Here is a 13,533-nt window from a genome sequence, read left to right on the forward strand (position 1 = left end):
TCTCTTCTCTTCTCTTCTCTTCTCTTCTCTTCTCTTCTCTCTCTCTCTCTCTCTCTCTCTCTCTCTCTCTCTCTCCTTCCTTCCTTCCTTCCTTCCTTCCTTCCTTCCTTCTTCCAGGAATGGAACCCAGGGGCACTGAACCACTGGGCCACATTTCTAGCCCTTTTAATATTTTATTTAGAGAGAGATCTTGTTGAGCCTCACTAAGTTGCTGAGTTTGAACTTGCAATCCTTCTGCCTCAGCCTCCCAAGCTACTGGGCATTTCATTGCATTTCTAATCGACTATTTTTTTTTAAATAAAAATAAATTGAATAAAAATATAACCCATGAATCAGTTTTGAGTTTTACTGAATGCTCGCATTCAATGCATTGAGATTCTGAGGTGGATTTTCTGCTCTACATGGTTTGTGCAGTAGTCAGTTTTCTCGTGCTGCTTATAAAAGTGTCAAGAATGATGAGCTGAGCATGAGGTAATGGTGAAGAAACATGGCACACCTCACCTGAGCCGAATCACCAAGCTTCACCTCCTCATCTGCAGGCCATATGGATGCCTCACCCTGAACTGCAGAGGTGTTCAGAGCGGCACTTCACCCACCCCAAATACCAGACACCGACAAATCAAGAGCGTTCTGCAAGGTACCCAACTGCAGTCCTCAAATGATCAAGGGAATCAAAATCAAAGCCAGAGAAACCGTCAGCCGTGAAAGCTCACAACGTGGCTTCCTTGATGGGACCCGGGAGCAGAGGAGGAAGGGTAGGGGAAATAGTGCCACCCGTGACGGGTGTGGCTTCCTCTGCGCTTGGACTAACTCAGCAGCCCATGTGGGCGAGTTGCTGCGGTGGTCACTTCTTGCTGCGGGGAAGGTCAGCCTCAGGGGAACCTGATGAAATGAGGACTGGAAACCTCAGCCACAAATCCAAATCTGCTTAATCGTTTATTTAAAAATAAATGTGAGTTTAACCATTTATTAAACAATAAAGAAGAGAAGAAGAAACCCTTGCTCTTGGTCATGAGGCACACACGTATCTGCCATCTTCAGACTGAGATATAAAGCACACAACGCGATGCTCAAGCCTTCAGTATGCAGGTCACCCATGTGGCCGCCTCTCAGATCCAAACAGAGAACATTTCTAGCACTTTCTTACACCCCCTCTGGTCAATCTCCACTCAGCCCTCCTGGTCACCCCATCATCTCATCAAAGCTTATTTCTAGAGGCTGCGGTTGTGGCTCAGTGGTGGAGTGATTGCCTAGCATGTGCGAGGTGCTGGGTTTGATTCTCAGCCCCACATATAAATTTAAACAAATAAAGTAAAATAAAGGTCCATTGATAACTAAAAAAATTTTTTTAAAGATTATTTCTACCTGTTATTGAAATCCATAGAAAACAAAATCTTACAGTAATACACTTCATGTTTTGGCTCTTTCACTTTTTTAAGAGGTTCATATGTGTTCCAACTCAGTAGACTGCTTTTTAAATTGCCGTATAGTATTCCATTCTGTGAATATACTTTTTTTTCCCCATTTATCTACTGGTGACAGCTTGGGTTTTTCAGCTTGGAATAATTCTGAATAAAGTTTCCGGGAGACTTGGTTTTCTTCCTTGGGACTATTTAACTCTCCTTGATTTACAGGGGAGAGTGTGAGGGCAGACTCTCTGGGTTCGTATTCCAGCTTCACCAAAAACCAGCTTTGTGACTGTGGCCCCGTAGCCCAACTTTGCAGGGCTTCAGTTTCTCACATCTGTATAACAGACAGCAGACCATCTACTATGGGGTGGAGAGGTTAAATGAACGAGTATGTAAAATAGTTAGAAAAGTCCCTGAATGACACTTCACAGAAGAAGAAATACAATCAATCAACAAATATACGAAAAAATGGTCACCATCTCTAGCAATCAGAGACTTGCAAATCAAAACTACACTAAGACTTCCTCTGACTCCAATCAGAAAGGCAATCGTCAAGAACACAAGCAGCAATAAATGTTGTTAGGATGTGGGGGAAAAGGTACACTCATACATTGCTGGTGGGACTGCAAACTATGGAAAGTGGTGTGGAGATTCTTCAGAAAACTTGGCATGGACCACCATTTGACCTAGGTATCCCATTCCTAGGCTTATACCCAAAGGACTTAAAATCATCAGTGATGCAGCCACATCAATGTTTAGAGCAGCTCAATTCACAATAGCTAAACAGTGGGACAAACCTAGATTCCCTTCAATAGATGAATGAATAAAGAAAATGTGGTATAGATACACAAAGGAATATTACTCAGCTTTAAAGAAGAATGAAACTATGGCATTGACCAGGTACCGGAGAATATCATGCTAAGTGAAATAAGCCAGTCCCCCAAAAACCAAAGCTGAATGTTTTCTCTGACTTGCGGATCCTAATTCACAATTGGGGGTGGGGGCTACAGAAGAATAGAGGTACTTTGGATTAGACGGGGGGTGGGGGGTGGTAAGAGGGGAGGGGCTATGGGAGTGGGAAGGACAGTGGAATGAATCAGATATTATGGCCGTATGTGCATACATGATGTCAGGACTGGTGTGATTTTATATCATGAACAACCAGAGAACGAGAAGGTACACTCCACTTATGTATGATGTGTCAAAACGCATTCTACTGTCGTGTATAACTAATTAGAAAAGTTCGTGTCTACAGGAGGCTTAAAATACACAGAGGCAATGATGACTCAGTCAAGTCCCAGGTCAGCAGAAAGCACCCAAAGTGGGGACATCAGCAAACTGAGACATCAGGGCCAGGGCCAGCATTTCTGGGAAGAGGGGGGCGTGGCTAGCTCACCACCACCACATGGGTGAAGGTTGGCCAAGCAGCTTAATTTGACAAGTGACCCATTTCATTAGCGGCACCCAGAGTGGCCAGACCAGGAGGGGACCGGTTCTTTCAGCCAGGGACCCCAAACCTTGCAGCCCTTCCCTGAAATTCCGGGAACACAGGGCACGTGCTGCACTGTGACAGGTGTTCGGTCCCCTCCCTGTCGCTTCTTCCGAAGTCCCTACCCAGTTTCCTGTTTCTTCCTGACGGGGAGTCGCCACAGGCAGGGAGTTACAGGGGTGGGGATAAAGGCTGTGGTGCCAGCAGTCCTGGGCACTGAGGGACAGCAGTGACCATGAGTGACTTCAAGCAAGTGCGGGTGCAGCAGCTGGACCCCCTGGGTGAGGCTGGGCTGGGACTCCGGGAGCCTGGGGGGCCACAGGCACCAGCCTGGGGGGCAGCCTGTCCCGCTCTGACTGACGCTCTGCCCACACAGAGGAGGAGCCGGCGGCCAGCAGCGCCAGAGGCTCCCTCAGCCACCACGCACTCCAGCCGCCCTCCAGAGCAGGCAGCTCTGCAGGTAGAGCAGGGGGGGACTGAGGAGGGACAGGTGCTCCTGGGCAGCCGCGTCCTGGGGACGAGGAGGTCGGGTGTCCGGGCTCTGGGATCCTGGCAGGCGGAGGCCCAGACCTGGAGGCTGGAATCTGGGCTCCTGGGTCCTGGGAAGGTGGAGGCCGAGGTCCGTGGACGAGGCCCAGGCCAGGCTGTCCCTGGGCCAGGCTGAGGCAGGGACCCTGCTGTGCTGAGCCCCTTCCCTCCCTCCTCAGGGTGTCTGAGCTCCGGCTCTGCCCTCCTGCTGCTGCAGCTGCTCTCCCTCATGGTCTTGGCTGGGCTCCTGGTGGCCGTCCTTGCCCAAGGTCAGCCCTGGGGTTTGGAGCTCTGTGGTCTGGCCCTTGGACTTGGGTGGCCAAGGCAGGAGGGAGCTGGGATGAACGCTGGGATTCGACCCTTAGCAGGTTCTAGGCTCTGCTCGGCCCCCACACCTCTGGTGCGGGGGGTGGGGAGCAGCACAGGAGGGTGCTGGTCCTGCCTTCCCTGGGTGTCAGGGGTCCTCGTCTTCAGCTGGGGTCAAGAAGGCCTTGGCTCTCAGACACCAGGTCCCTGGGGGCCAGGGCAGTGCATGGAAGCCAGCAGGTCCAGCATTTGGGGCTTCTTTTCTCTTGGCACAGTCTCCAGGGTCCCCAGCTCCCAGGGACAGGAGCAGGAGCTGTCAAAGCAGAAGGTGTGCCAGGAGCTGACCCAGCTGAAGGCAGGAGTCGGTGAGTGACCAGACACCGCGCTCCCAGGGCTCCAGAGGGTCTCCATGTGGTGACACTTTGCTTGGGTCACCAGCCCTCTCTGAGCCTCAGTTTCCTGGGCTATTTTATGGGAACACAGGATAACAGTGACAGTGGCACTTGGTGCTCACAGATGGCCGTGCACACAGTAGGCACTCAGGCTAGTCTCTCGGACTCTGGAGCCCTGCTTGTCCCAGGCTGGAGGAGATGGCACCAGGACTCCTGGGGGCTCCTGGGGGGAAGGGACATCTGGGAATGGGGAGGGGACAGTCACCCAGGTGCAGGGTCATGTGAGGGCCCTGACTCCAGGGCTTGAAGGTGGGCAGACTTGGGAACATGGCCTCCCTGCACGGGTCCTGACCCTCTCCCCCAACAGACCGCCTGTGCCGCCCCTGCCCCTGGGACTGGACGTTCTTCCGAGGACACTGTTACTTCTTCTCCAAGTCCCAGCGGAACTGGAATGACTCTGTCACCGCCTGCCAGGAAATGAGGGCCCAACTAGTCGTCATCAAAAGCGCTGAGGAGCAGGTGCATGGTGGGCCCCATCCTGGTCTGGGCAGGCATCTGGCCACTGGTCACCTGGGAGGAGACGTTGGTCAGACAGGTTTTCAGGAGCAGGGGCTGCTTCCTCCAGTGGAAGGGAGGAGAAGGCATGGGTGGCCGGTGGGGCCAGGCAGCTCGCAGGGAGCCTCACAGGAAGTCTGGACGTGCATGAGTGCTTTGGGAGACACACCTAGAGGGTGACCTGGTGCGCTGGCCAGGGGAGCCGCCTGCTCTCAGGGATAACAAGTACTCGGGGGCGCCGTGCCCATCTCCCTGGTGAAAACCTGCCCCCCGCCCTGTGGTCGTGTTCCAGCGTCCCAGGGACTCACTCTGTGCAGAGCTGGAAAGAGGGCATGTGCGTGATTGGCGGGCACGAAGGTTCCATCCAGTTCCGCACATTGAACCCTGTCACGAGTAACTTCCTGTGGAAGTGCTCAGAACTCAGCACCCAGCTAAACATGTCACGTCACCAAGTGTGTGTGACGAGAGGCCGCTGGGCACAGTCAGTGTGCAAGTCAGGACACATCTGTCCATAGGGTACAGTTATGAGAGCCACACAGACCTCCTGAACATGGATGGGACCTGGAACATTAGAAGGCTGAAGGTCAGACTGCAAGCAGAACTTCCTGTCAAGAGACTGGAGAGACAGCAGGTGGAAATGGGGGCAGAGCTCTCCCCTGACTCCTCCTCTCCTCCTTCAGAACTTCCTGCTGCAGACTTTTAAGAATAAAGGCAGCACCTGGATGGGACTGTCAGACCTGAACGAGGAAGCCACATGGCACTGGGTGGATGGGTCACCTCTGTCACCCAGGTAGGTCCTCAGATGAGGGGACAGGCTGGCGGTAGAGTGGGGTGGGTTCTGAAACGGGGGATCTTGAGCTATCCTGGTGGGTCCCCTGCTCTCCCTGTTGCCCTGGTCCCCAGAGTCCGTCGTTCGTGTTGAGGAAGGGGGTCTTCATGCCCACGTTCAGATGGGAGGGCAGGTCCCGAAGCTGCACCGTCAGAGCCGCGGGAGGAGCTCCTGGCTGGGTGGGTGACTTAGAACCAGGGGACTAGTAGGAAGCCTGAGGTCTGGGAGGGCCACCAGATCAGGGACGAGAGCTTGTGAGACCTCAAAGAGCCCAAGAGAAGCAGCCAACCTCACCCCTCGAAGGGCCCCCAGGGCAAGGGCAGGAGCAGAGGATGGGGAGGGAGGGGCTGCCGGCAAGAGCCTCTATCGTGGCGTCCACCCGGAAGGACCTGCGAGGCAGCGCGAGCGGCTTCGGAACGGCCCCCTGGAACCTTTTCAGTGGGTTCTGGGGAAGAGCCACCCCTCATTTCTGGTGTTGGTCAGCGGGTGGCGATGGCAGGTGTAAGGGGCCCAGGGCCCACTGAGCACGGCGTGGGCAGTGTGCGGTGCAGACTGGAAATCCCACCCTCAGCTTGGGGTTACCAGGGTCCGTCAAGGTCCTGACCCAGGCACGTCCCTGGGCGTCCACAAGCCATGTCAGCCGTGTGCATGCAGGGCCGATGCGAGAGAGGGGGCATCCGATGTCCTGGGGCAGAGACTGTCCCAGGGGGGGCTGTGGCTCACAGTGTGGATGGATTTGCAGCCTCACGTATTGGAACGAAGGAGAGCCCAACAACGTGGGGGAGGAAGACTGCGCGGAGATCACTGACAGCGGCTGGAACGACGCCAAGTGTGACGCTGAGAAATTCTGGGTCTGCAAGACCTCCTCCTCCTCCTGCCCCAACACCTGAACGCTGTTTCTCTCACCTGTCACTGCTGCCTGACCTGGCTGGACAGGTGGTCGAGCTTGACCCCAGTGTCCCTCCTCTTGCCCTGGGTCTTAGCAAAGCCCTGATTCCCTGCCTTGGAGTCCTCGTCATCTAAGGGGCTGGACTGCGAGGGTCCTTCCTTCGATGTCTGCAGGTTCTCGTGGGCTTAGCGGTTGGGTTTCTGGTCCACCTTTATGGTTGAATGCGGTGACCAGGTGTCTGATGCATCAGGACCTGGGGCACTCCATTCATCTGCTCTGCCTTCCCTGTAGGGTTTGGCGGCCAGGTGCAGCCTCGCTGTCCCCTGTCCTCTGTCCCTGCACACCTTCCTTCCATCTGCTCAACTTCGTCCACCTCCCTGCAGCCCTGGCCCCGGGGACCTTCCCTGGTTGCTGTAGCTCCTCCTGCAGGCTGGACGCAGCTGGGAAGGGCTTCCCCAGCCAACGACTGAAGAGAGTCGGAGGATGACTACCCCAGCTCCCCCTCCTGGGATGCCCAGGGGACCTCGCAGTCCGGCTCCCGATCTCTCTTCAAGGAAGGACATGCGGCCTGGCTGCGGGCAGCCCCCTCCTGCCTCGGGTCTCCTACAGGGAGCTGCTTCCTCTGGGTGGGCTCCCTTCCTGACCCATCCCATACGGGTGCAGGAGGGTGAAGATGTGGCCGTGGTGGGCCAACATGGGCCAACTCTGAAGGACCCTTCTGGTGCCATGGCTCCCGTGGGGTCAGCTGTGGCTCTGTCAGAGCTCTGCTGACCTCTTCCTCTGCCCCATTGTGCTCCCCTTCAGGACATAACAGAAGATCTGTTTGCTCTTGGGGCCGATATTGAGCCGTGGGTGTGCCCTTGGGTATTTTAGTCTGCTCCCTCACACCTGAATTTAGACTCATCAGGTGACTTAGACGGGGGTCTCTAGGAACCTGAGGATGGGAACAACCACTAAATCTCCAGGGAGGGGCGTGGAGACGGAGCTATACAAATTCTGGAAGAGGGAACTTTGGCAGTTCCACAGCTGGGGGACATGAGGAAGTACCGGAGGGTGGCCCCTGGGAGAGGCACAGACGCACCCCACAAGATTCTCTCCCTCCCTTCTTGGGTTCACCTGTTCCGTGTGTCTGTTTCCTTCATGATAAACCAGTAAGCATTTCCCTTATCGGTATCCTTTATAATAAACCTGTAAGTGCAAGCAAAGTGTGTTTCTGAGTTCCTGTGCATCGATCTGGAGACTGGGTTGGGCAATCAAAGCCAGAGGGCTGGCCCGCGGGGGCCTGACCCGCCCAGGCACCCCAGGAGGGTGCAGCAGAAGAGGGCTCCGTCTTACGGACCAGACCGACTTGAGGAATCTGATGTGCCCTCTTGGTGACTAGTGTCAGAACGGCAGGATTGCTTGTTGGAAAAAATTCTGCAGGCTCCCGGCCACCAAGGATGGCCCCGAAAATGCTCCTTCATGAACAGCTTGTGTGCTAAATTCCCTCGCCCCGACAGACAGTCGATTTTGAACGCAGTTTTATTTTTTGGACTCTCCCGATGGTTCCCCTGGTGCTGATTCCCTTTCTGGTCTTCGCTATGTCCTTCTCTGGGCTTGTTTGGCATCGATTGGACTCTTTTTAAAATTAGTTCCTTGAGGCTGTGTGTGTAAGATCTTTCCTCTGATAAGCACAAGTTCTAGGGTTGAATCTCCGGCGGCTTTGTGTTCCCATATAGAGCACAGCAACACTTCCTTGCTTAAAGTAGGACAGATTTTCTAATCCTCAGAGCCAAGACGTCTGGCCGGGTAGAGAGGGAGGGCTGGGGAAAGCAGAAACGAGACAAAGTGGATCGTCCCTTCCACCTTACGTTCCTTGTCGGACGAAGGCAGGGGGACAGAACTCTAGAGCCAGGACAGACTGGGAGACCTGAGGCTACTTTAGGTGGCCTTTTCTGTGTGAGGATCACGGCAGGGAGAGCTTTGTTTTCAGGCCTGTGGAAACCAGCCTGGCTGTAAAATTGGGCAGTCATCCCTCCAACTGTGACTTCTCAGGAAGCGAGAGAAGCACTTTAGTTTCAGTCGGGTGACTAGGAACATTAGCCTAAGAGACTCTGTTGGGCTTTGCTTCATCTGTTGGGCCCTAGAGCAGTAGCTTAGTTCAAACAGCAACCTTCTGGGATTTTACCTACACCTCTTTTCCAATCTAAGCAAAAGAAAAGTGTGTGTGTGTGTGTGTGTGTGTGTGCGCGTGCACGCATGTGCTCCTGCTTGTGAGTGTACCAGATCCTTTAGGTTGTATGTGGCCCTGCATCCATAACATCTAAAATACAGGTATGTGATTCCTTTGTTAGGGGGGTTTCTCCTACTCCCTAAAAGTCTCAAGAGACATAGCCATTGAAGTCCTTTGTCCCTAACGAGGCTATGCGTTCTTCTGTTACAGGATTGTCGTTTTGCCCACTTGAAAATTCGGTATCTTATTTTCCTCTTATGGAGTTTGATGAGTTATGAATGTACTCTTGATATAAATCCTTTGTGGGTTATGTGATTTGCAGACTACAGATTTCATTTTTATGCTTGTTCCTGATTTCAATGGGACCGTTCAACATTTCTCCAGTAGTTATGAGGGACATCATAGTTGTGGGTTCTCGAGGGACATCACTCTCATGTTAAGGACATTTCACTTCATTTCTAATTCACTAAGAATGTTTAATGTAAATCATGAATGGGCCTTGTGTTGTACTGAATTTTTAAATTAAATCAAGTCAAGTACACACACACACACACACACACACAGTACCAAACTACAGAACACACATGGTACACAGCTTTCTCAAGTTCCACGTTCTCCGTGGCAACATTCATCAGGGTAGATGATGTCCAGGGATGCGAACAGGCCTCGATACATTTAAATCCTTGGAATTGTGTGGAGTATGTTCTTTGATTATAAGGGAATCCAACTAGAAATCAGTAACTGAGACAAGACAGGTCATTCTCTAACACTTGTGTACTAAACAAACACTTCTTTTCTTTTTGTACCAGGGATTGAACCCAGGGGTGCTTGACCAGTGAGCCACACCCCAGCCCATTCTTTTTAGTATTTTATTTAGAGAGAGGGTCTCACTGAGTTACTTAGGGCCTTATTAAGCTGCTAAGGCTGGTTTTGAACTCAAAATCCTCCTGCCTCAGACTCCCCAGCTACTGGGATTACAGGCATGCGCCATCGTCCATGGGTGTGGGGAGCCACATTGAGTGACCACGCCTTCCAGTCCTGATGCACCATGGGGATCTGAAAGGTCACGCCATGACTCGTGACTCGGTCTTTTCCCCTGCTCAGATAGCAAGGCAGTCTTCTGAGTAGGCACACCCCCGGGGCTGAGCTACACTCACTTATTCTTTTGTAATACTACCCCTTTGTCCTGTTTGGGATAGAATGTTCCATGGAAATCCCCTTTGTGTGTCCCCTTCTCTTGCTCTGCCCTCGGGTGTGGCCTTCCTAGATGTCAGTCAACCTGCTGACAGTGGACATCTCGAAGCTAGGCTCAGCCCCCTGAAACCTGACCCCAGCCTCATTTGAATGGCTTTTCCCCAATAAAAGGGGTCAGCGCTCTCTCTCTCTCTCTCTCTCTCTCTCTCTCTCTCTCTCTCTCTCCAAGGACACCTAAAATCAGAGGAGCCATCAGAACCCAAAGAAAAAGGTCTCCCTGACTCTTGTGTGGTAATTTTGTGCAGCCCAGTTCACCTGGAGGAACCTGAGTGTTTTAGTCATGAAACGCGACCAGGGGGCGGGGGCAGGTTTACACCAGGGAGATGGGCACGGCGCCCCCGAGTACTTGTTATCCCTGAGAGCAGGCGGCTCCCCTAGCCAGCGCACCAGATCACCCTCTAGGTGTGTCTCCCAAAGCACACATGCACGTCCAGACTTCCTGTGAGGCTCCCTGCGAGCTGCCTGGCCCCACCGGCCACCCATGCCTTCTCCTCCCTTCCACTGGAGGAAGCAGCCCCTGCTCCTGAAAACCTGTCTGACCAACGTCTCCTCCCAGGTGACCAGTGGCCAGATGCCTGCCCAGACCAGGATGGGGCCCACCATGCACCTGCTCCTCAGCGCTTTTGATGACGACTAGTTGGGCCCTCATTTCCTGGCAGGCGGTGACAGAGTCATTCCAGTTCCGCTGGGACTTGGAGAAGAAGTAACAGTGTCCTCGGAAGAACGTCCAGTCCCAGGGGCAGGGGCGGCACAGGCGGTCTGTTGGGGGAGAGGGTCAGGACCCGTGCTGGGAGGCCATGTTCCCATGTCTGCCCACCTTCAAGCCCTGGAGTCAGGGCCCTCACATGACCCTGCACCTGGGTGACTGTCCCCTCCCCATTCCCGGATGTCCCTTCCCCCCAGGAGCCCCCAGGAGTCCTGGTGCCATCTCCTCCAGCCTGGGACAAGCAGGGCTCCAGAGTCCAAGAGACTAGCCTGAGTGCCTACTGTGTGCACGGCCGTCTGTGAGCACCAAGTGCCACTGTCACTGTTATCCTGTGTTCCCATAAAATAGCCCAGGAAACTGAGGCTCAGAGAGGGCTAGTGACCCAAGCAAAGTGTCACCACATGGAGACCCTCTGGGGCCCTGGGAGCGCGGTGTCTGGTCACTCACCGACTCCTGCCTTCAGCTGGGTCAGCTCCTGGCACACCTTCTGCTTTGACAGCTCCTGCTCCTGTCCCTGGGAGCTGGGGACCCTGGAGACTGTGCCAAGAGAAAAGAAGCCCCAAATGCCGGACCTGCTGGCTTCCATGCACTGCCCTGGCCCCCAGGGACCTGGTGTCTGAGAGCCAAGGCCTTCTTGACCCCAGCTGAAGACGAGGACCCCTGACACCCAGGGAAGGCGGGACCAGCACCCTCCTGTGCTGTTCCCCACCCCCCGCACCAGGGGTGTGGGGGCCGAGCAGACCCTAGAACCTGCTAAGGGTCGAATCCCAGCGTTCATCCCAGCTCCCTCCTGCCTTGGCCACCCAAGTCCAAGGGCCAGACCACAGAGCTCCAAACCCCAGGGCTGACCTTGGGCAAGGACGGCCACCAGGAGCCCAGCCAAGACCATGAGGGAGAGCAGCTGCAGCAGCAGGAGGGCAGAGCCGGAGCTCAGACACCCTGAGGAGGGAGGGAAGGGGCTCAGCACAGCAGGGTCCCTGCCTCAGCCTGGCCCAGGGACAGCCTGGCCCGGGCCTCGTCCACGGACCTCGGCCTCCACCTTCCCAGGACCCAGGAGCCCAGATTCCAGCCTCCAGGTCTGGGCCTCCGCCTGCCAGGATCCCAGAGCCCGGACACCCGACCTCCTCGTCCCCAGGACGCGGCTGCCCAGGAGCACCTGTCCCTCCTCAGTCCCCCCCTGCTCTACCTGCAGAGCTGCCTGCTCTGGAGGGCGGCTGGAGTGCGTGGTGGCTGAGGGAGCCTCTGGCGCTGCTGGCCGCCGGCTCCTCCTCTGTGTGGGCAGAGCGTCAGTCAGAGCGGGACAGGCTGCCCCCCAGGCTGGTGCCCGTGGCCCCCCAGGCTCCCGGAGTCCCAGCCCAGCCTCACCCAGGGGGTCCAGCTGCTGCACCCGCACTTGCTTGAAGTCACTCAGGGTCACTGCTGTCCCTCAGTGCCCAGGACTGCTGGCACCACAGCCTTTATCCCCACCCCTGTAACTCCCTGCCTGTGGCGACTCCCCGTCAGGAAGAAACAGGAAACTGGGTAGGGACTTCGGAAGAAGCGACAGGGAGGGGACCGAACACCTGTCACAGTGCAGCACGTGCCCTGTGTTCCCGGAATTTCAGGGAAGGGCTGCAAGGTTTGGGGTCCCTGGCTGAAAGAACCGGTCCCCTCCTGGTCTGGCCACTCTGGGTGCCGTTAATGAAATGGGTCACTTGTCAAATTAAGCTGCTTGGCCAACCTTCGCCCATGTGGTGGTGGTGAGCTAGCCACGCCCCCCTCTTCCCAGAAACGCTGGCCCTGGCCCTGATGTCTCCGTTTCCTGATGTCGCCACTTTGGGTGTTGCCTGCTGGTTCCTCCTGGGGCTTCTTGTCCCACTAGGAGTGAACATCAGACGCTGGCGGATTTAGGGGCATCCCACAAACAGCTGACCTGTCGTGGTCAACGTCAACGTGGTCAGCATCTTCCAAACAGGAGAGTCACAGCATCTGCCACCGTCCAGAGGAGCCAAAGGGGATGTGATGTCCAGATCCGAGCAGTGTCCTGGGTGGATTCTGTAGCAGAGGAAGGACGTTGGAGAAAACGGCAAGACCCGCAGACCACTTCCAGTGACTCTGTACCTGTCTCAGGAAGAGGTCAGCATGGGGCACCTGCCAGGTCTCCACCTCCCAGCCAGAGCGCCAGAACAGGGGAGCTCCCTCGAGGACTCGGGAAAGGTCTATGCTACCTTTGCAAAATTACCAAAACTAGTATAAAATAAAATTCCTATGTAAATATTAAAAATAAGGCAGCAAATCCAGTATTTCATCATAACCTGCGCACGTGTTTTTAATTTCTAAATTGGACATAACACTCCTCCAGTACAAGGTGCAAGTCTTCAATCCATGTCTCAGGACACTTTTATCGATGAGAGCATACCTCCAGCCTCCTCTCGGAGAAGAGTGAAAACATCTCAGGACACTGAAGATGTCCTTGATCCTCCTCCATGTCAATCCGCACTCGGAGCCCCCCTTCAAGATTGGTTCTTGGAATGGAAAAACACCAAAGCCAGTCTTAGGGGTGTGTTCTGGATGTCTGAAGGCCTTTACTCTTCTAGGAGATACGTGCATGTTGTTTCATAATTTGATAGTTTTTTTTTTTTTCTTAGCTGTATAGACTTCCATCTGCCAAGACCCAATGTTTTCTTTCATTTGTCTATAGGTGGCCACTTGGGTTCTCACAATTTTGGACTGTGGTGAATTCAGCTGCTAGGAACTCTTTTTTGCTTTCTCCTGAAGACTATGTGACTCCCTTTGGTCCACAGTGTGGACTGTGGGGACTGACTGTCTAAGATTAATTTCCAGCTCCACAATTCACCAGCTGTGTGACCTTGAGCCAGTGTCCTGACCATGCTGTGCTTCCAATTGACCCAAACTGTAAAAAGGAGGTCAGATCATCCATCACAGGCTGGAGAGATTCAACCAGTGAGTACCGGAAAGCAGAAA

The 13,533-nt window shown here is 54.4% G+C and overlaps 2 protein-coding genes across 2 annotated transcripts; one reads left to right on the plus strand and one right to left on the minus strand.

Moving 5' to 3' along the window:
- Nucleotides 1-2,844: 2,844 nt before the first annotated feature.
- On the plus strand, nt 2,845-7,602 carry LOC124092373 (CD209 antigen-like protein C). The gene is made up of 7 exons (XM_046443856.2): nt 2,845-3,179; nt 3,275-3,358; nt 3,606-3,695; nt 4,008-4,097; nt 4,492-4,643; nt 5,360-5,469; nt 6,251-7,602. Exons 1-7 carry the CDS (start codon nt 3,134-3,136, stop codon nt 6,396-6,398), a joined length of 720 nt encoding a protein of 239 aa, XP_046299812.1. The 5' UTR covers nt 2,845-3,133; the 3' UTR covers nt 6,399-7,602.
- Nucleotides 7,603-10,021: 2,419 nt separating this feature from the next.
- On the minus strand, nt 10,022-13,036 carry LOC124092297 (C-type lectin domain family 2 member D-related protein). Its single transcript, XM_058579301.1, has 7 exons — nt 12,968-13,036; nt 12,264-12,426; nt 11,935-11,988; nt 11,756-11,839; nt 11,419-11,508; nt 11,017-11,106; nt 10,022-10,622 (listed from the first exon to the last, which is right to left on the minus strand). Exons 1-7 carry the CDS (start codon nt 13,034-13,036, stop codon nt 10,255-10,257), a joined length of 918 nt encoding a protein of 305 aa, XP_058435284.1. The 3' UTR covers nt 10,022-10,254.
- Between the last annotated feature and the right edge of the window lie 497 nt (nt 13,037-13,533).

This window comes from Marmota monax, unplaced genomic scaffold (genome assembly GCF_021218885.2).
Source record: "Marmota monax isolate L192 unplaced genomic scaffold, Marmota_monax_Labrador192_F-V1.1 WCK01_AAM20220418_F8-fsc00102, whole genome shotgun sequence".
Classification (NCBI taxonomy): domain Eukaryota; kingdom Metazoa; phylum Chordata; class Mammalia; order Rodentia; family Sciuridae; genus Marmota; species Marmota monax.